The sequence below is a fragment of the Rhinoraja longicauda genome, chromosome 10 (genome assembly GCF_053455715.1).
Source record: "Rhinoraja longicauda isolate Sanriku21f chromosome 10, sRhiLon1.1, whole genome shotgun sequence".
NCBI lineage: Eukaryota > Metazoa > Chordata > Chondrichthyes > Rajiformes > Arhynchobatidae > Rhinoraja > Rhinoraja longicauda.
The window spans coordinates 58,175,898-58,199,042 of NC_135962.1; the positions used below are offsets into that span (position 1 = coordinate 58,175,898).

Below are 23,145 nucleotides of genomic sequence, written 5' to 3' on the forward strand. Positions count from 1 at the left end.
TCAATCAGCCTCTGTAAATCACCCCTGGCATGCAGAGAGTGGATGGGAAAGTGGGGCAACATGCCACAGTATAAGAATAAGGGGTAGGCCATTTAGAACGGAGATGAGGAAAAACTTTTTCACCCAGAGAGTTGTGAATCTGTGGAATTCTCTGCCTCAGAGGACAGTGGAGGCCAATTCTCTGAATACATTCAAGAGAGAGCTAGATAGAGCTCTTAAGGATAGCGGAGTCAGGGGGTATGGGGAGAAGGCAGGAACGGGGTACTGATTGAGAATGATCAGCCATGATCACATTGAATGGCGGTGCTGTCTCGAAGGGCCGAATGGCCTCCTCCTGCACCTATTGTCTATTGTAAGATGGATGATCAGCGTGGACTCAGTGGGCTGAAGGACCTGTTTCCATGATGTATCTCTAAATTAAACGAACCAGAATTAAAACAACCGTCTCGATTCCTGCCTCCTCAGTCCGATGCCGATGTAAAGGGAGACTGCGATTGGCATTATTCACACACAAGAGCAATTTGTCACCTCTTGTCGACAGGCAAAGCTGACATTTAATCCGCCTGATATTTCCTGAAGCCTTTGTAATTTGTACCCTGTCACCAAGTGCAGCTACGGAAGTCCACTGGGAACGTGGGCGGCTGCTGGCCCATCCTTGATCCAGGCTAAATCCAGACACTTGGCCGTAAGTGATGGAGCTTCTGCGGCACGCGGTCATACTGCAGTGGGAGCGTGGGTCCGTGGGGAGGTGTGAGTTACCAGCGTGGAGTATCAGGTTGAGCACGAGGATTCCTCCGTCTCCGCTGGATGCAGGGGATCGCTTGGCACTGCTCTAAAAACAGGGGTGTTCTCCCTGGTGTCCTGACCGACGTTTAACCCCACAAGAGCTTGTCTCGACATTTTCGCATTGCTGCCCGTTTGACAGGTGCCGGGCCGAACCTGGCAGCCTCGTTCCCCGTTCATAACAGCGTCTGCACTTCAGCGCCCTGCAATGTTTCGTTTAGTTTCGAGATACAGCGGGGAAACAGGCCCTTTGGCCCACCGAGTCTCGGCACATCTTAAGCCCGGCATTCCTCCATTTTAAGCCTTTCGTCCCTTTCCAACACCCCTCCCCCCCCCACTGGGAATCCCGTCTTGCTTTCGTTTAGCGATACAGCGCGGAAACGGGCAACTCGGCCCACCGAGTCCGCGCCGACCGGCGATCCCCGCACAACAGCACTATCCAACACACACCAGCAACAATTTACAATTTTTACCGAAGCCAAATTTACGCAGAAAACATGCACGTCTTTGGAGTGTGGGAGGAAACCGGAGATCTCGGAGAAAACCCACGCAGGTCACGGGGAGAACGTACAAACTCCGTACAGACAGCACCCGTAGTCAGGATCGAACCCGGGTCTCCGGCGCCATGAGACAGCGACTCTAACGCTGCGCCACCAGGCAGGAACGGGGTACTGATTGTGGATGATCAGCCATGATCACAGTGAATGGCGGTGCTCGCTCAAAGGGCCGAATGGCCTGCTCCTGCACCTATTGTCACCCATGGATGAAAAGCATTTTGGCGCTGAGAAAGACACTGAAGAAAATACAACAGAACAGCACAAGTACAGGCGCTTGCTTCTCTCCACAATATTCCTGCCGAACCTGGTACAAATGTAAACTAATCTCCTTGGCAGCATGTGCTATAAAGTCCTGAAAAGCTCCCGCATAACTTCCTGACTTATGCTCAAAGCCCCGACTAAAGTGGACAAGCATTCCTTACCCACACCACACGCCTTCTGTATTTCATTCACATCTTCAAACTATAATGTTTCATTCGTAATGTTTTAATGTTTTATGTTTTATTCTTAATCGTTTAATGTATGTCGTGTTGTTACATGCGAGCCGAGGCACGTTCTTACTACCAAGGCACATTCCTTGAATGTGTACATACTTGGCCAATAAAATGTATTCAATTTAATTAATCTCTATCCACTTTATTGCAGCCAGCACAGGACTTAGACTCCAAGATCTCCCTGCATGTCAATGCTGTTAAAGGCCCTGCCATTAACTGGAAACTTTCCCCCATTTAGATCTATGGTTACTGGTTAGAACAAGGGATGTAGAAAATAGAATGGTACAGGAGGTAGACACAAAATGGTGGAGTAACTCAGCGGGTCAGGCAGCATCTCCGGAGAGAAGGAAATGGGTGACGTTTCGGGTCGAGACCCTTCGTCAGACTGATGTCAGGGGAAGAGAAATCAATATTCATACAGCTGGGTTGGAAGCAGAATAGGTAAGGTGAACCAGTTGAAGTGGTGAATGTGGGCTTACTAGCAGGCCTTCAACAAGGTGCCACACAAGACGTTTAAGGCAGAGATAGATAGATTCTTGATTAGTACAGGTGTCAGCGGTTATGGGGAGAAGGCAGGAGAATGGGAGGATTAGAATTAGAAGGATGAGAGAGGATCTTATCGAAACGTATAAGATTATTACGGGGTTGGACACATTAGAGGCAGGAAACATGTTCCCAATGTTAGGGGAGTCCAGAACAAGGGGCCACAGTTTAAGAATCAGGGGTAGGCCATTTAGAACGGAGATGAGGAAAAACTTTTTCACAGAGGGTGGTGAATCTATGGAATTCTTTGCCACAGAAGGCTGTGGAGGCCAAGTCAGTGGATATTTTTAAGTCAGAGATAGATATATTCTTGATTAGTACAGGTGTCAGAGGTTATGGGGAGAAGGCAGGAGAATGGAGTTAGGAGGGAGAGATAGATCAGCCATGATTGAATGGCGGAGTAGACTTGATGGGCCGAATGGCTTAATTCAACTATTCCTTATGACCGTATGACATTATTAAAGAAAACTAGAGCACAGGGTTTGGTGGGAAACCTGCTGGCATGGACTAGGGAATTAAGCATTGGGAATAATCATTCTTGCATTGTGGAGCTGTGACCAGTGGGCTATTGCGGGGATTTGTGCTGGAACCCTGCTGTTTACCATCTGTATCATGAATTTGGGTGCAAGGATCAAATGCAACTTTGCCACATGCACTGACAATGCAATGCTGGATACGGTCATAAGTGATAGGAGCAGAATTAGGCCATTCGGCCCATCAAGTCTACTCTGCCATACAATAGACAATAGGTGCAGGAGGAGGCCATTCGGCCCTTCGAGCCAGCACCGCCATTCAATGTGATCATGGCTGATCATTCTCAATCAGTACCCCGTTCCTGCCTTCTCCCCATATCCCCTGACTCTGCTATCCTTAAGAGCTCTATCCAGCTCTCTCTTGAATGCATTCAGAGAAATGGCCTCCACTGCCTTCTGAGGCAGAGAATTCCACAGATTTACAACTCTCTAACTGAAAAAGGTTTTTCCTCATCTCCGTTCTAAATGGCCTACCCCTTATTCTTAAACTGTGGCCCCTTGTTCTGGACTCTCTCAACATTGGGAACATGTTTCCTGCCTCTAACGTGTCCAACCCCTTAATAATCTTATATGTTTCGATAAGATCCCCTCTCATCCTTCTAAATTCCAGTGTATACAAGCCTAGTCGCTCCAGTCTTTCAACATATGACAGTCCCGCCATTCCGGGAATTAACCTAGTAAACCTACGCTGCACTCCCTCAATAGCAAGAATATTCAATCATGACCGATCTATCTCTCCCCCTCTCAACCCTATTCTCCCCATTACCCCTGACACCCTAACACAGGATACCAGTGCTGGTTGAGCAGGATAGCACGCGTCTAAGTCCGAGAAATGCTTGCATTTATATTTCGACTTTCACAACTGGAGCGTGTTCAAGCGCTTTACAATCAATGAAGTAACTTTTGCAGGATTGTCAAAGTTATAATGCAAGAAACCCAGTAGGTTGAGGTTTATTATTGCCACGTGTACGGTGAAAAGCTACCCAATCGCATCAGATAACACTGCACATAAATATAATCAAGTCAAACTCAAGTACAATTTGCAGAGCAAAGTTCAAGATACATATAAGCATATCTAACATGCAGAGTATAGTTCTCAGCAGTTCCAGAGACAAAGTCCAATGTCCGCAATGGGGTAGAGGTGAATCGGACAGTGCCCTAGCTGATGGAAGGACCGTTCAGAAGCCTGCGACAAGTCTTTGATTACGATGGCTGCTTTTCTGAGGCATTGTGATGGGTAGTTCGAGTCAATGGTGGGGAGCCTGGTCTGTGCGATGGATTGGGCTACTCAGCGGGTCAGACAGCATCTCTGGAGAAAAAGGATGGCTGATGGTTCGGGTCGGGACCCTTCTTCCGATATAAGAGATGGGCTCCGACCCGAAACATCACCCGTCCCTTTTCTCCAGAGGTGCTGCCTGGCCCACTGAGTCACTCCAACATCTTTTGGTTTAAACCAGCATCTGCATTTCCTTTCTACACGCACACGACTTGGCAATGTTGGTCGAGGCGTCAACATTGGTCAGGATGTCTGGAGAGTTCCCCTCATAGTGCAATAGCATCAGGTGCGTCTACAAGGGGGCAGTTAGAGTCCACGTTTGAAGCTTCAGACGTTCTGAAATGGGACAGCCCTTTCCCCCCCCCCCCCCCACACACCACAGCATCAGCAGATTTGGACTGAGATTGGACTCAAGTCTGAGGTGGAGCTGGAAACAAGTCTCTGAGGTGGAGATGGCGCCCAACCCAGGCGACTACAGATGTTCCTCGATTTACAATGCTTCGACTTTACGATGGTGCGCAGCGGTAGTTACTGCCTTACAGCGAATGCAGCGCCGGAGAACCGAGTTCCATCCCGACCACGGGCGCCGTCTGTACGGAGTTTTGTACGTTCTCCCCGTGACCTGCGTGGGTTTTCTCCGAGATCTTCGGTTTTCCCCCACACTCCAAAGACGTACAGGTGTGTAGGTTAATTGGCTTGGCGTATGTGTAAAGTGTCCCTAGTGGGTGTAGGATAGTGTTGATGTGCGGGGATCGTTGGTCGGCGCGGACCCGGTGGGCCGAAGGGCCTGTTTCCACGCTGTATCTCGAAACAAAACTAAACTAAATGGCAGCGAGCCGCAGCTCCCAGTCAGGCACGCAATCAGGTGTAGTAAATGCATTTTTGACTTACGATATTTTCGATTTACGATGGGTTTATCAGAATGGGTTTATCAGAGAGTTGTGAATCTGTGGAATTCTCTGCCTCAGAAGGCAGTGGAGGCCAATTCTCCGAATGCATTCAAGAGAGAGCTGGATAGAGCTCTTAAGGATAGCTGAGTCAGGGGGTATGGGGAGAAGGCAGGAACGGGGTACTGATTGAGAATGATCAGCCATGATCACATTGAATGGCGGTGCTGGCTCAAAGAGCCGAATGGCCTCCTCCTGCACCTATTGTCTATTGTCTATGTACCGTGAAGGCAGTGATATTCTCTATTTCTGCATACACAGAACACAAAAGAGTTGCCACAAGGCACAAAGGTACAAAGTACCCTTAATTATTATTGGTCCCATCCCCCTCCCCACACCCTCCCCCACCCCAGATGCCCTTTGTTCTCAGCGCCCCCCCATGCCGACAATACTATACACTGCACATGAAGGAACAAAACTGCAGATGCTGGTTAAAATCGAAGGTAGACACAAAATGCTGGAGTAACTCAGCGGGTCAGGCAGCATCTTGGGAGAGAAGGAATGGGTGATGTTTCGGGTCGAGACCCTTCTTCCGAAACGGCACCCATTCCTTCTCTCCAGAGATGCTGCCTGACCCACTGAGTTACTCCACCATTTTGTGTCCACACTGTAAATGGCTAGATTGTAATCATGTATTGTCTTCCTGCCGACTGGATAGCACGCAACAGAAGCTTCTCACTGTACCTCGGTAGGTGTGACAATAAACTAAACTGTAATTGTAAAACCTTCTGACAGAGGTGACATTACCAGTATCGAACTAAAATATCCAGCCACTCATCTGTTTTGGATAATGATGAATGCTATTAAATAATTAATTTAAAATAGAAATCCTTCGATCGGTACAAACATACTGAAGGACATTAAAGGAAATTGAACAGATGCCTTGGTACCTTCCACCAGAGACTATTCCATTCTTTCCTGGCCAGCCTCCCTGCTTCCACAAACTGCAGCTTAGCTCCAACACTGCCACCCCCCTCACGCAAACCCCTCCTCACCAGCTCCCACTGCAGCTGTCCTTCAAGTTGCAAATTCTCTGCCTTATTCTGAAGTTCTGGGCATGTCCTCCATTCCCAGAAGGGAAAAACGTGTGTGTGTGTGTATACATGTGTGTGTGTGTGTGTGTGTGTGTGTGTGTGTGTGTGTGTGTGTGTGTGTGTGGATATGTGTGTGTGTGTGTGTGCGTGTGTGTGTAGGTGTATGTGTGTAGGTGTAGTTGTGTGTGTGTGTGTGTGTATACATGTGTGTGTGTGTGTGTGTGTGTGTGTATATGTGTGTGTGTGTGTGTGTGTGTGTAGGTGTATGTGTGTAGGTGTATGTGTGTAGGTGTATGTGTGTGTGTGTGTGTAGGTGTATGTGTGTAGGTGTATGTGTGTAGGTGTGTGTGTGTACATGTGTGTGTGTACATGTGTGTGTGTACATGTGTGTGTGTATGGGAGTGCATTTGTAGGTGTACGTGTGTAGGTGTGTGTGAGTGTGTGTGTGTATATTTGTATGTGTGTGTATATAGGAGTGTGTGTGTGTAGGTGTACGTGTGTAGGTGTATGTGTGTGTATAGGAATGTGTGTGTGTACGTGTGTGTGAGCGCATGTATGTGTATATTTGTATGTGTGTGTATAGGAGTGCGTGTGTAGCTGTACATGTGTAGGTGTGTGTGTGTATGTGTGTGTACGTGTGTGTGTGTACGTGTGTGTGTACGTGTGTGTGTGTGTGTACGTGTGTGTGTGCGCGTTGGGAGTGGATGAAACAAACTGAATAATCAGTATCACAGATGGGATGACTGATGCTCACAGAAGTTTAGTTTAGTTTTAGTTTAGTTTAGTGATACAGCACAGAAACAGGCCCTTCGGCCCACCGAGTCCGCGCCGACCAGCGATCCCCGCACACTTGCACTATCCTACACACGCGAGGGACAGCTTTTACACTTATACCAAGCCAACTAACCAGCAAACCTGTATGTCTTTGGAGTGTGGGGGAAACGACATACGGAGAAAACCCACGCGGTCACGGGGAGAACGTACAAACCCCGTACAGACAGCGCCCTTAGTCGGGATGGAATCCGGGTCTCCATTAATACATTTTCACTGCTGTACAGAATGTTCCAAAACTGTTCACCACTGGGGGGCACTCCTGCTACACCCTTTTCCATTACTTGTATTTTTATCAAAACTGGTATTTCTAAATATGTTTTTAATCCTTTCTCATCCGTAGGCTTCAACGGGGATCTACAGAATAGTCTTGGGCTTATTTTAGGGCGGCACGGTGGCATGGTGGTGAAGCTGCTGCCTTACAGCGCGAGACCCGGGTTCCATCCTGACTACAGGTGCTGTCTGTACGGAGTTTGTACGTTCTCCCCGTGACCTGCATGGGTTTTCTCCGAGATCGGTTTTCTCCCACGCTCCAAAGACAATACAAGGCCTTTACGCCTGCACCTCCAGACTCAGGAACAGCTTCATCCCCAGGGCCATAGCTGCTATGAACCGGTCCTGCTGAGCCGGATGGTCACATCGCACAGTGAACCGGCACAGATCTACTTGCACACCTGCGCTCGGTCCGCATTAACGCAACTGATCTCCCGGTGGCCCAGCACTTTAACTCCCCCTCCCATTCCCAGTCTGACCTCTCTGTCATGGGCCTCCTCCAGTGCCATAGTGAGGCCCGCCGGAAATTGGAGGAGCAGCACCTCATATTTCGCCTGGGCAGTTTGCGGCCCGGTGGTATGAACGTCGACTTCTCCAACTTCAGATAGCTCCTCTGTCCCTCCCTTCCCCTCCTCCTTCCCAGATCTCCCTCTATCTTCCTGTCTCCACCTATATCCTTCCTTTGTCCCACCCCCGACATCAGTCTGAAGAAGGGTCTCGACCCGAAACGTCACCCATTCCTTCTCTCCCGAGATGCTGCCTGACCTGCTGAGTTACTCCAGCATTTTGTGAATAAATCTACTTGCACTTTATTCTGTTTTAAAACTGTTACAATTTGTTTCATTGGGTTGTTTAAATTAATACAGACTAGCTAATTAATTTATTGCATCGTATGGGAGGCGCATTCCCAATCTCTGTACAATGACAATAAAGATATATTGTATTGTATTATATTGTATTGGTTTGTAGGCTTAGTATAAATGTAAAAATTATCCTTCGTGTGTGTAGGGTGGTGTTAATGTGTGGGGATCGCTGGTCAGTCCGGACTCGGTGGGCCGAAGGGCCTGTTTCCGTGCTGCATCTCTGAACTAATCGACTCGTTGCCTCGGCCTGCCATGCATAATACTTACTGGTGGACAGCTGGCAAGGGACTGCAGATATCAGGAGTGAGGAACGATAGAAGACTGCTTGTGTATCCTTGCCAAGCGAGGAGCTGGACTAACTCAGCGGGTCAAGCAGCATCTCTGGAGAAAAAGGGTGGGCGATGTTTCGGGTCGAAGACTCGGACTCCAGTCTAAAGAAGTTCCCAACCCAAAAACGTCACCCTTCCTTTTTCTGTAGAGATGCTGCCTGTCCTGCTGAGTTACTCCAGCACTCTGTATATTTTATTTTGGTAAACCAGCATCTGCAGTTTCTTGTGTCTGCCTTCGGAAAGTGGGAGAGCAATTGTAGCCCAAGATAAGGACGATCGTAAAGTGCCATTAGTTTGGTCGAGGTCATTCTTTTGTTTTAACCAAGTGGTTGTAGATAAAAAAGAACCTCATTAATCAATTTTTCAAGCTTGCCAAGCGAGTGCTCAGTATCAAAACGCTGGAGTAACTCAGCAGGTCAGGCAGCATCTCTGGAGAGAAGGAATGGGTGACGTTTCGGGTCGAGACCCTTCCTCAGACTGAGTGCTCAGTATCACGTGGTCACCGACTTCTGTGAGGAACAGCACAGCCCAGCCGTAGTTGGTCAGCGCTTGCCTCAGAACGAGAAGAGTCAGAGAGTCATACAGAACGGAAGCAAGCCTGTCACCCATTCCTTCTCTCCAGAGATGCTGCCTGACCCGCTGAGTTACTCCAGCACGTTGCTTCTGCCTTTATGCCAGACTATCGCTGCAGTTGCACACAAACAGAGCCACCAAAAGGTCTCAAGACGTTTCACACGTCCGTGTCAGAAATGTGCAGACCGCACTGGACAATTACAAAATGACTAACCTTTGCAAATGGCTCTTAGATCTCCGTTGCAAGGCATTTCTGTCAGAGGTAATAAATGTGGCTTTGCAAATGCCCACGCACTTCAGCAGTTACAGTAACCGTGGCATTTACAAAGCAATCCAGGCACACAATGGCCAGCATGGCAATAAATGCTGTCTCAAAGTAAAGGCCACGATCAACACTGAAACGTTGATTAATGAGGTTCTTTTTTATCTACAACCACTTGGTTAAAACAAAAGAATGACCTCGACCAAACTAATGGCACTTTACGATCGTCCTTATCTTGGGCTACTATTGCTCTCCCACTTTCCGAAGGCAGACACAAGAAACTGCAGATGCTGGTTTACCAAAATAAAATATAGAGTGCTGGAGTAACTCAGCAGGACAGGTAGCATCTCTACAGAAAAAGGAAGGGTGACGTTTTTGGGTTGGGAACTTCTTTAGACTGGAGTCCGAGTCTTCGACCCGAAACATCGCCCACCCTTTTTCTCCAGAGGTGCTGCTTGACCCGCTGAGTTAGTCCAGCACTTTGTGTCTATCTGCAGCATCTCTGGAGAACATGGATAGGCGACGTTTCAGGTCAGGAACTTTCTTCAGACTTTTTTGTGGTGGTGGTGAGGATGGAGGAGGGAGAAAGCTGGAGGAGAGGAGGGGCAGGACTAAGCCTGGAGAGTGATGGGTGGATACTGGCAAGGGGGGGGGGGAGAGAGGTTGATAGGTGGATGATTGGACAACGGCCAGAGATGAAAAGACAAGAGGCATGAGATAGGATAGAGGAGGAGTGAATTGTGAAGCCAGAGGAAGGATCATCGGTAGAAGGGGAGGGTGAAAGGGAGAAATGGGTGCGAGCTCAGGTGGGGCTGAGGGAGGAGGGGGAGGTGGTCGACAATGGACAGATCCAACAAATGTTAGAGGCTGCAAGACAGGATCCAAACGATCCACGCGGTCACAGGGAGAACGTACAAACTCCGCACAGACAGCACCAGCGCCGACAAACGCTCATCATATGTTAACCCACTCATTCCTGCGATCGTTCTTGTAAACCTCCTCTGGACCCTCTCCAGAGCCAGCACATCCTTCCTCAGATACGGTGCCCAAAACTGCTCACGATATTGCAAACGCGGCCTTACTAGCGCCTTGTGGAGCCTCAGCATTGCACCCCTGTTTTTTGTTTACGAGCCCTCTTGAAATAAATGCTCGCACTGAGTTTGCTTTCTTTTTACTACCGATTCTGACTTGCCGACGATCTCGCAGAAAAAACCCACGCAGGTCGCGGGGGAGAATGAACAAACACCGCACAGACAGCACCAGCGGTCAGGATGGGACCCGGGTCTCTGGCGCAGCGAGGCAGCGACTCTACCGCTGAGCCACCGTGCCGCCAATTCCTTGTGTCTCCAGCAGATCTGTGCGACAGGACGGCGAGCGGCAACAGTGGCGCTCAGTAGCGGAATTAGGCGACGCCATTGAATGTGCGAAACCGCTGGCGAGGTTGTGCACTTGATAGACAATAGACAATAGGTGCAGGAGGAGGCCATTCAGCCCCTCGAGCCAGCACCGACATTCAATGTGATCATGGCTGATCATTCTCAATCAGTACCCCGTTCCTGCCTTCTCCCCATACCCGCTGACTCCGCTATCCTTAAGAGCTCTATCTAGCTCTCTCTTGAATGCATTCAGAGAATTGGCCTCCACTGCCTTCTGAGGCAGAGAATTCCACAGATTCACAACTCTCTGACTGAAAAAGTTTTTCCTCATCTCCGTTCTAAATGGCCAACCCCTTATTCTTAAACTGTGGCCCCTGGTTCTGGACTCCCCCAACATTGGGAACATGTTTCCTGCCTCTAACGTGTCCAACCCCTTAATAATCTTATACGTTTCGATAAGATGCCCTCTCATCCTTCTAAATTCCAGTGTATACTGATGAAGATGAAGAGCCACCTTTACCTGTGCTTTGGTGGTCAGCCCGGCCACGCTGTCCGGCTTGAAGAAGGTGAAGTCTATGAGGGCCTGGAACAGGGCAATGGCCTTTTCAGAATGGCCAGCCTGCCGCAAGAAATGACATTGCTGCAGGAAAATTGCTGCAAAAACGAACAAAGCAGTTAGACTCACTTCAGTATGCAAGTACAACAAATGCCCAAAAAAAACTCCAAGACTTTCGCTTATTCAACTTAGTTTCTTATATTATATTCACTTATTCAACGGCGCCCAATGCAAAAATAGAACCCAATTAAAATAGGGAGTTGTGGATAGTGAGGAAAGATGTCCTTGAAACATAGAAAGTAGGTGCAGGAGTAGGCCATTCAGCCCTTCGAGCCAGCACCGCCATTCAATATGATCATGGCTGATCATCCAGAATCAGTACCCCGGTTCCTGCTTTTCCCCCCATATCCCCTAATTCCGTTAGCCCAAAGAGCTACAGTATATCTAACTCTCTCTTGAATACATCCAGTGAATTGGCCTCCACTGCCTTCTGTGGCAGAGAATTCCACAGCTCTCTGGGCGAAAATGTCAAAGGATTCAGCAGGATGTGAAATTCGCTGCCACAGAAGGCAGTGGAGGCCAATTCACTGGATGAATTTAAAAGAGAGTTAGCTAGAGCTCTAGAGGCTAGCGGAACCAAGGGATATGGGGAGAAGGCAGGCACGGGTTACTGATTGTGGATGATCAGCCATGATCACAATGAATGGCGGTGCTGGCTCAAAGGGCCAAATGTGCTCCTCCTGCACCTACTTTCTATGTTTCTATGATGTACACCAGTTGCAAATGTGGGCAGAGCAATGGCAGATGGAGTTTAAACCCGACAAACGTGAGGTGTTGCATTTTAGGAAGTCAAATGTAATAGGAGAAAGTATACAGTGAATGGTAGAGTCTTGGAGGCATTGAGATTATTAAGGGGTTATAGACAATAGACAGTAGGTGCAGGAGGAGGCCATTCGGCCCTTCGAGCCAGCACCGCCATTCAATGTGATCATGGCTGATCATTCTCAATCAGTACCCCGTTCCTGCCTTCTCCCCATACCCCCTGACTCCGCTATCCTTAAGAGCTCTATCCAGCTCTCTCTTGAATGCGGTTGGGGGAGTCCAGAACCAGGGGCCACAGTTTAAGAATAAGGGGTAGGCCATTTAGAACGGAGATGAGGAAAAACCTTTTTCAGTCAGAGAGTTGTAAATCTGTGGAATTCTCTGCCGCAGAAGGCAGTGGAGGCCAATTCTCTGAATGCATTCAAGAGAGAGCTAGATAGAGCTCTTAAGGATAGCGGAGTCAGGGGGTATGGGGAGAAGGCAGGAACGGGGTATAGATTGAGAATGATCAGTGATGATCACATTGAATGGCGGTACTGGCTCGAGGGGCTGAATGGCCTCCTCCTGCACCTATTGTCTGTTGAAGTGTAGAGGGATCTCGGCGGCACTAGTCGATAGCTCCCTGAAAGTGGCAAGACAAGTAGATGGGGTGGTAAAGGCAGCCTTTAGCACACTAGCCTTTGCCAGTCAGCGCACTGAGTATAATAGTCAGGTAATCATGTTGCAGCTGTATAAAACTTTGGTTAGGCTACATATGGAGCATTATCTGCAGTTCTGTTTGCTCCATAACAGGAAGGATGTGATATATCTTTATGGATGTTGCCTGGATTAGAGTCTTAGATATTTTGGAAAGGCCTGACTAAGTTGGAAAGTTTGGGAATGTCTATGGGTTTTGTCCGGGTGCTCCGGTTTCCTCCCACACTCCAAAGACAGACAGATTTGTAGGTTAAAAAACTGCAGATGCTGGTTTAAATCGAAGGCAGACACAAAATGCTGGAGTAACTCAGCGGGTCAGGCAGCATGTCAGGAGAGAAGGAATGGGTGTCGTTTCAGGTCAGTCTGAAGAAGGGTCTCGACCCGAAACGTCACCCATTCCTTCTCTCCAGAGATGCTGCCTGACCCGCTGAGTTACTCCAGCATTTTGTGTCTACCTCAGATTTGTAGGTTAATTGGCTTTGGTAAAATTGTAAAATCGTCTCTACTGCGTGTAGGATAGTGTTAGTGTATCATGGGTTGGCGCGGACTCAGTGGGACAAAGAGCCTCTAAAGTCCTCTAGCGTAGGGGAAGTCTTTTAGGACCGAGACGAGAAAGTTTTTTTTCACACAGAGTGGTGAATCTGTGGAATTCTCTGCCACAAAAGGTAGTTGAGGCCAGTTCATTGGCTATATTTAAGAGGGAGTTAGATGTGGCCCTTGTGACTAAAGGGATCAGGGGGTATGGAGAGAAGGCAGGTACGGGATACTGAGTTGGATGATCAGCCATGATCATATTGAATGGTGGTGCAGGCTCGAAGGGCCGAATGGCCTACTCCTGCACCTATTTTCTATGTTTCTATGTTTCTATGTATCTCTAAAGTCTTTAAAATCTTAAGTCTAAAGACAGAAAATACTGCAATGTCCCCCATGACTGTGTGCTTGCAGGTCACGACACAAAACAAGACCCGTCTTACCCAGCATGGCTTCTTCGGTGCCGGGAAGGGTGGGATGAGACACGAGGGTCCCGTCCAGGGCGGCCGCCAGTGTGCTGAGACACTTGCCGTAGATGGCGTTGACTTTGGACGTGGAGTAGGTGCTGAACTGGCTCTGGCAGAAGAGGAGGTAACGCTGCCACAGCGCGGTGTTGTTGGGGTGAAGGAAGACCACTTTCTTCCACTCGTTGACCAGGCTGGACGGCTCCCAGGCCTCCTGGCACAGCTGCAGCCGCGCCACTTTCAGCTCCACCTGGTTGGGGTTGCTCTCGATGGCTCGCTCCAAGATGGCCAGCTTCTTCTCCAGGACCATCCGCCGTGACCGCTTCCTCTTCTCAGGTTCCCCCGTGGCCGCTGTGAACGGGTTTGGACCTTGCATTAACTCATCCTGCAGCAGGGAGCGGGGGGGAGAGAGGGAGGGAGGACATCTCGTGACAAGGAGGCACAAGGAACTGCTTTGTCTTTCCGCTGCCTGATTCGCACGCAACAAAAGCTTCTCACTGCACCTTGGCACATGTGACGATAAACTAAACCGGACTGAACAGAACAAAATAAATAGGCGCAAAGTGCTGGATTAACTCAGCAGGTCAGGCAGCACCGTGGTGCAGCAGTAGAGTTCCTGCCTCACAGCGCCAGAGACCCTGGTTCGATCCTGACTACGGGTGCTGTCTGTACGGAGCTTGTACGTTCTCCGTGACCTTGTGGGTTTTCCCCGGGTGCTCCGGTTTCCCTCCCACTCCAAAGATTTAGATTTTAGATTTAGATTTAGAGATACAGCGCGGAAACAGGCCCTTCGGCCCACCGGGTCCGCGCCGCCCAGCGATCCCCGCACATTAACACTATCCTACACACACCAGGGACAATATTTTACATTTACACCAAGCCAATTAACTTACATACCTGTACGTCTTTGGAGTGTGGGAGGAAACCGAAGATCTCGGAGAAAACGCACGCATATCATATCATATATATACAGCGCGGAAACAGGCCTTTTCGGCCCACCAAGTCCGCGCCGCCCAGCGATCCCCGCACACTAACACTATTAACACTATCCTACACACTAGGGACAATTTTTACATTTACCCAACCAATTTACCTACATACCTGTACGTCTTTGGAGTGTGGGAGGAAACCGAAGATCTCGGAGAAAACCCACGCAGGTCACGGGGAGAACGTACAAACTCCGTACAGACGGCGCCCGTAGTCAGGATCGAACCCGAGTCTCCGGCGCTGCATTCGCTGTAAGGCAGCAACTCTACCGCTACGCCACCGCGCCGCCCTTGTAGGGGGTTGATGTAAGGGGGTTTATAGGTTAATTGGATTCGGTTATAAAAAGTAAATTGGCCCCAGTGTGTCGGATAGTGCTAGGTAAGGGGAGATTGCTGGTCGGCACAGACTCGATGGGCTGAAGGGCCTGTTTCGGCACTGCATCTCTGAAGTCTAAATCTCTGGAGGACATTCATAGGTGACGTTTCGGATCAGGACCCTTCTTCCTAATGAGGAGATTCATCAATCCCACGGCACTAAACTCCTTTTATGTTTTTGCCACAGAAAACATAGCAGAAACTATTCAAATGTAACAGATGTAATGTAGAACAGTAGAGCACACGAAGAGGCCCTTCAGCCCATAATGTCTGTGCTGAACATGATGCCGCTAAACTAATCTCCTCCGCCTGCACACTCCATTCCCTGAAGAATGGAGGGTCCCGACCTGAAATGCCACCTGTCCATGTTCTCCAGAGACGCTGCCTGGCCCGCTGAGTTACTCCAGCACTCTGTGTCCATGTTCTCCAGAGATGCTGCCTGTCCTGCTGAGTTACTCCAGCATTTTGTGTCTGTCCATGTTCTCCAGAGACGCTGCCTAGCCTGCTGAGTTACTCCAGCACTTTGTGTCCATGTTCTCCAGAGATGCTGCCTGGCCTGCTGAGTTACTCCAGCACTCTGTGCCTGTACATGTTCTCCAGAGATGCTGCCTGACCCGCTGAGTTACTCCAGCACTTTGTGTCCTTTCCTGTAATGTGGATTGTCCATTCCCTCCACAGATCTGCTGAATTCCTACAACAGTTTGGTTCTTGATCAACAGACTCAAGCTTAGATTTATCATGTTATGGATGTTAAAACGCAACACAGCAATATTCATTTAGATGACACTTGCAGATTCCCATTTTATTGCAACTTATTGCTGTAATTGGGGACGTGTTCGTGTGTTCAATGAACCTTTCTTCCTGTTATTCACAGTTGGGAAGTCAATAAATATTTTTAAGGCGGAGATTGACAGATTCTTGATTGGTGTGGGTGTCAGGGATTATAGGGCAAAGGCAGGAGACTGGGGTTACATAGAAACATAGAAAATAGGTGCAGGAGGCCATTCTTAAACTGTGGCCCCTGGTTCTGGACTCCCCCAACATTGGGAACATGTTTCCTGCCTCTAACGTGTCCAACCCCTTAATAATCTTCTATGTAGGGAGTGGAGATGACGTAGAACTAGTGTTTACGGGCGACGGACGGTCGATGTGGACGCTGTGCCTGCGTCCAAGCTGTATCTCTAACCCAAACCAAGGCAAACAATTGCACAAGGGCAAAGTCTTCCTCCTTCTGCAAAGTCATAAATGCATAAAAGGATGCAATGGGGCAAAGAGCAGGAGAGTGGGTGAAGTTGATATATATTTTGACTCTGACTCGGGGGTTGCAGCCAGAACTGCAGCTCTGCTTTGGTGCGCTGGAGCCAAACAGGCTTGCGTTCATTCCCTCCCTTATTGCGGCTGCAGTCAGAGGCAGACAAGACAGAGACAGTGGCAGGTGAGACCGATCCCCAGCATGCCTCAATGAAAGGTCGTGAGCGGCATGGTGGCGCAGCGGTAGAGTTGCTGCCTTACAGCGCCGGAGACCCGGGTTCCATCCCGACCACGGGCGCTGTCTGTGCGGAGTTTGTACGTTCTCCCCGTGACCTTCGTGGGCTTTCTCCGGGATCTCCGGCTTCCTCCCACACTCCAAACACGTACAGGTTTGTAGGTTGATTGGCTTCGGTTTAATTGCAAAAAACTGTCCCTAGTGTGCGTAGGATAGTGCGCGTGCGCGGGGATCGCTGGTCGGCCAGGACTCGGTGGGCCGAAGGGCCTGTTTCTGCACTGCATCTCTAAACTAAACTAAGGCTGGGAAGCGATGAACCTGTTTCAGCCTGGGCACAACTCTTCCCGTTCCACAGATAATCCCAGCTATCAGTAGCTAAACCATGCACCTCCCATGCTTGCATGAAACACAAAGTGCTGGGGGAACTCAGCCGGTCAGACAGCAACTGTGGAGGAAAGAACTCTGGACAAGGGTTCCAACTGGGACAGAACACCAATGAACCAGGTCACAAAGTGCCGGGGCAAGTCTGTGGGTCAGGAAACATCTCTGGAGAACATGGATAAGTAACATACCCATGATCTCCAGAGATGCTGCCCGACCTGCTGAGTTTAATTGAGAGATATAGCGTGGAAACAGACCCTTCGGCCCACCGAGTCCGTGCCAACCGGTGAATACCTGTGCACTAGTTCTATCCTACACACTAGGGACACTTCACAGAAGCCAATTAACCTACAAACCTGCACATCTTTGGAATGAGGGAGGAAACCGGAGCACCCGGAGAAAACCCACGTAGTCACAGGGACAACGTACAAACTCCGTACAGACAGCATATGTAGTCAGATTCAAACCCGGGTCTCTGCCGCTATAAGGCAGCAACTCTACCGCTGCGCCACCGTGCCACCTTCAACTTACACCGGCACTTTGTGTCTTTTTTGTAAGCCAGCACCTGCAGTTCCTGGTGTCTACCAATGAATCATACAATAGACAATAGACAATAGGTGCAGGAGGAGGCCATTCGGCCCTTCGAGCCAGCAACACCATTCAATGTGATCGTGGCTGATCATTCTCAATCAGTACCCCGTTCTTGCCTTCTCCCCATACCCCCTGACTCCGCTATCCTTAAGAGCTCTATCTAGCTCTCTCTTGAATGAATTCAGAGAATTGGCTTCCACTGCCTTCTGAGGCAGTGAATTCCACAGATTTACAACTCTATGACTTGAAAAAGTTTTTCCTCATCTCCCTTCTAAATGGCCTACCCCTTATTCTTAAACTGTGGCCCCTGGTTCTGGACTCCCCCGACATTGGGAACATGTTTCCTGCCTCTAACGTGTCCAACCCCTTAATAATCTTATACGTTTCGATAAGATCCCCTCTCATCCTTCTAAATTCCAGTGAACACAAGTCTAGCCGCTCCAGTCTTTCAACATACGACAGTCCCGCCATTCCGGGAATTAACCTAGTAAACCTGCGCTGCACGCCCTCAACAGCAAGAATTGAGGGCATACCTATGCTTACCCATCCATGAAGAAACGAAAAAAAAACCTGACAGCCCCACAGATACCTTAAAGCTTCAATCAGTCTGAAGCAGGTGCCCGACCCAAAACTCCGTCAGTCTATTTCCCTCCACAGATGCTGCCTGAATCAACTGAGTTCTTCCAGCACTTTGTGGTTTTTCTCGGGATTCTGGCATCTGCAGTTCCTTGCCCCCATTCTTTGTAGAGGACCTGTGGGGCAGGATGGTGACGTGGTTTCACCACACAGTGGCGCAGCTGGTATGGGTGCAGGCCGACAGATTGAGTTTGATCCTGACCTGACCTGCGTGCATTGTGTGTGTGGACTTCCCTCATTCTCTCTGTGATCGTGTGGGTTTCCTGTGGGTGCCGTGGTTTCCTCCCACATCCCAGAGATGTGTGGGGGGGGGGGGGCTGGTACACCATGTGGGCGGCGCGGTTGAGCTGCTGGTAGAGCCGCTGCCTCACAGCGCCAGGGTCCCGGGTTCGATTCTGACCTGTGTGGATTTCTCCCTGTGTGCACGTTCTCCCCGTGACCGCGTGGGTTTCCTCCGGGTGCTCTGGTTTCCTCCCACGTCCAAAAGACGCGCGGGTTTGTGGGTTAATCGGCCCTCTGTAATTCACCCCCGGTGTGCAGGGAGTGGATGAGAAAGTGGGATAACACAGAACTATTGTGAAATTGGCCTCTGTTAAATTGCTCTTACTGCGTAGGTAGTGGTTGAGAAAGTAATAACATGGATCTACAGATGCTCCTCGACTTACGATGGGGTCACGTTCCGATAAACCCATCGTAAATCTGAAATATTGCAAGTCGAAAATGCATTTAATACACCTGATCGTGTGGCTGACTGGGAGCTGTGGCTCGCTGCCGTTTAGTTTAGTTTAGAGATACAGAGCGGAAACAGGTCCATTCGGCCCACCGGGACCGCACCGACCAGCGATCCCCGCACATCAACACTATCCTACACCCACTAGGGACAATTTGCACATACACCAAGCCAATTAACCTACAAACCTGTACGTCATTGGAGTGTGGGAGGAAACCGAAGATCTCGGAGAAAACCCACACAGGTCACGGGGAGAACGTACAAACTCCGTACAGACGGCGCCCGTAGTCGGGATGGAACCCGAGTCTCCGGGTTCGTAAGTCGAGTAGCATCTGGTGTTCCGTCCCAGTTGGGCTGAATGGCTTCCTCCTGTTCGTACGTTAAACAGAGAGCTGGAGGAACACAGCGGGTAAGGCGATACGTGTGGAGGGAATGGATAGGCAACCTTTCGGCTGGGAACTCTTCTTCAGAGTCTTATTTTTCGCCTGGGCAGCTTGCAGCCCAGTGGTATGAACATCGACTTCTCCAACTTTAGATAGTTCCTCTGTCCCTCTCTTCCCCTCCTCCTTCCCAGTTCTCCCACTGTCTTCCTGTCTCCACCTATATCCTTCCTTTGTGCCGCCCCCCTGACATCAGTCTGAAGAAGGGTCTCGAACCAAAACATCACCCATTCCTTCTCTCCCGAGATGCTGCCTGACCTGCTGAGTTACTCCAGCATTTTGTGAATAAATACCTTCAATTTGTACCAGCATCTGCAGTTATTTTCTTATACTAAATGATGAAGCTAAACCCACTTGCCTGAAAGTGGACGAACTCCATCCAGGTTTGGACGTTGCTGGGGTCCTCCCTCAGCAGCCTGTTGAACCTCTCCACCTTGGCCAGCACGGCTGTGTTTACATTCCCACCAGCGTCCGTGGGGCCGTGGCCTTTGTCTTCCTGCTCGGGCGGCCCCTTCCCCTGCAGCCACAGGCTGGTGGAAGCGTCGTAGATCCCGAGCGGATTGACCCGACTGACGGTGCCCGGCGTTCTGCTCCCACTCTGGTCCCAGTCCGGCACGGGAATGAAGCTCGGCGCCACGGCAGAGGGGTGACTCTGTGAAGCATCTTCGCAATGACAAGCAACCGCCTCGGTCTGCAGCTGCTGACGGCTCGATGTGCTGTAGTATCGATCCTCTCTCCTCTTCACCGCCTTCTTCTTCTGTTGCTTTGAATCTCCCCAAAGGATCTGCTGCTTTTTGCGGTCCAGGCCAATGCAGACGTCCCCTTTCCTCTTGTACCTGAAATACATACCCAGCCTGTTTAACCATTTAGGATCAGGTTTATTGTCGCGGCCTTTACCTGGGTACAGCGACAGGCTTGGTTTTGCATGATGTCCAATCCAGTCAGATCATACCGTACATAAATACAATCACGCCAAGCTCAAGCACAATAGGCAGAGCAAAGGGGGAGATACTGAGTGCAGAGTATAGTTCTCAGCATTGTAGCGTGCCAGTTCCACAGACAAAGTCCAGTTTGCGCAATGGGGTCGAGGTGAATCGGACAGTGCCCTAGCTTATGGAAGGGCCGTTCAGAAGCCTGATAACAGAGGGGAAGAAACAGAGCTGCTGCCTCAGCGCCAGCGACCTGGATTCAATCCTGACCTCAGGTGCTGTCTGCATGGAGTTTGCATGTCCTACCTGTGACCGAATCGGTTTCTCGGGATGCCCCGGTTTCCACCCACATTCCAAAGACGTGCGAGTTTGTAGGTGAACCGGCTTCTGTAAATTGACCCCAGTGTGTGTAGAATTAGAACTAGTGATCGCTGGTCGGCCAAAGGTCCTGTTTCCATGCTGTCTCTCTAAACCAAACTGAACTAAAATCAAAGCAGGTCGTGTCCAATCTAAGTGACCCTCCTGACTGAGATAAACCACTGACCACACACACATTGTTGTTAAAACAACTCATAACATCACCGATCTCTGTGCATCCTCAGCTTATAGCCACCTGAACTGCCTGAACTCACACTGATCGCACTCCTCCTGGTGCTCCAGGTGGAGCAGCGTAGAGTTGCTGCCTCACAGCGCCAGAGACCCGGGTTCAATCTTGACTACGGATGTTGTCTGTACGGAGTTTATACGTTCTCCCCGTGACTGCGTGGGGTTTCTCCGGGTGCACCGGTTTCCTCCCACACTCCAAAGACGTACAGGTTTGCAGATAAATTGGCTTGGTACAATTGTAAAGCGTCCCTAGTGTGTGTAGGATAGTGTTAGCGTGCGGGGTTCGCTGATCGGCGCGGACTCGGTGGGTCAAAGGCCCAGTTTACGCACTGTATCTCGAAACTGAACTAACCACTCCTAGGTATCACAAAATGCTGGAGTATCTCAGCGGGTCAGGCAGCATCTCTGGAGAGAAGGAATGGGTGACGTTTCGGGTCGAGACCTTTCTTCAGACTGAACCACTCCTACGCAAGCTTCAAACTGAGCAACTATCGGTTTTTATTTTTTTTTTATTTTTTTTATTTTTTATTTTTTTTTTTTTATTATTTTTTTTATTTTTTTTTTTTGCCCCCCCCCCCCTCGCAACTATCGGTTTTGTAGACACCAAGAACTGCAGAGGCTGGGTTTCCAAAAAAGACACAAAATGCTGGAGTATCTAATACCTCAGTTTCTCCACACATCATTCTGGCTAAATCTCCATTGTATCTTCCACAAGGAATAGACTGGAGTTTGGACAGACCAATGCCCAGCCAAGTATATTATTTGTCTGGGCTCTGTGTTATTATATTCAGTTTAATACTTCGACGTGTTTGAATGACAACACAGCAGATTGATTTAGTAAGCACAGGCGAGCTTTGAAGCAAACATATGAAGAATGGCCACCTGGGAGAGGTAATAGAAGAAGGGTCCCGACCCGAAACATCACCTATTCCTTGGAGGGCTATGGACCAAACGCGGGCGGGTGGGACTAGTGTAGCTGGGATGTGTTGGCTGGTGTTGGGCCCGTTTTCACGCTGAATCACTATCTCAACCACCGACAATGGCTAAAACAGCAGCGACCTCTCCTTTCCGTCTCTCCAGAGATGCTGCCTGTCCCGCTGAGTTATCCCAGCATTTTGTGTCTGTCTTTGGTGTAAACCAGTTCCTTCCTCCACAAAGCAGCAGCAATCAGGGCCAATGCCTGTACCAGGGGTGGCCATGACCTGTAGTAAGGCAACCACAGCTACTCTCCCACCGCTCCCCCTCTGCGATTCCTGCTGCTCTTCCCCTAGCTAACCATTGAAAGGTCTACATAGAGTGGATGTGGAGAGGATGGTTCCACTAGTGGGAGAGTCTAGGACCGGAGAGTCTAGCCTCAGAATTAAAAGAGGCTAATTCTTTAGGAAGGAGATGAGGAGGAATGTCTTTAGTCAGAGGGTGGTGAACCTGTGGAATTCGTTGCCACAGAAGCTGTGGAGGCCAAGCCAATGGATATTTTAAAGTCAGAGATAGATAGATTCTTGATTAGTGTGGGTGTCAGAGGTTATGGGGAGAAGGCAGGAGAACGGGGTTTATGAGGGAGAGATAGATCAGCCATGATTGAATGGCGGAGTAGACTTGATGGGCCGAATGGCTTAATTCAACTATTCCTTATGACCGTATGACATTATTAAAGAAAACGACGGCAGACATGGATAGATTCTTGATTAGTACAGGTGTCAATAGACAATAGGTGCAGGAGTAGGCCATTCGGCCCTTCGAGCCAGCACCACCGTTCACTGTGATCATGGGTGATCATCCACAATGAGTACCCCGTTCCTGCCTTCTCCCCATACCCCCTGACTCCGCTATCTTTAAGAGCTCTATCTAACTCTCTCTTGAAAGCAGGGGATGAGGGGAGAAGGCAGGAGAATGGGGTTAGGAGGGAGAGATAGATCAGCCATGATTGAATGGCGGAGTAGACTTGATGGGCCGAATGGCTTAATTCAACTATTCCTTATGACCGTATGACATTATTAAAGAAAACGACGGCAGACATGGATAGATTCTTGATTAGTACAGGTGTCAATAGACAATAGGTGCAGGAGTAGGCCATTCGGCCCTTCGAGCCAGCACCACCGTTCACTGTGATCATGGGTGATCATCCACAATGAGTACCCCGTTCCTGCCTTCTCCCCATACCCCCTGACTCCGCTATCTTTAAGAGCTCTATCTAACTCTCTCTTGAAAGCAGGGGATGAGGGGAGAAGGCAGGAGAATGGGG

At 49.4% G+C, this 23,145-nt stretch overlaps 1 protein-coding gene across 1 annotated transcript in view; it reads right to left on the reverse strand.

Annotated features, from left to right (window-relative positions):
* The window catches only part of nrde2 (NRDE-2, necessary for RNA interference, domain containing), a 52,510-nt gene that overhangs the window by 18,410 nt on the left and 10,955 nt on the right, over nt 1–23,145 (reverse strand). The window contains exons 5-7 of the mRNA XM_078407235.1: nt 19,727–20,204; nt 13,723–14,128; nt 11,195–11,328 (exon numbers count right to left, since the gene is read on the reverse strand). Of these exons, the coding sequence (XP_078263361.1) occupies nt 11,195–11,328; nt 13,723–14,128; nt 19,727–20,204 (1,018 nt within the window). The remainder of the gene's footprint in view (nt 1–11,194; nt 11,329–13,722; nt 14,129–19,726; nt 20,205–23,145) is intronic.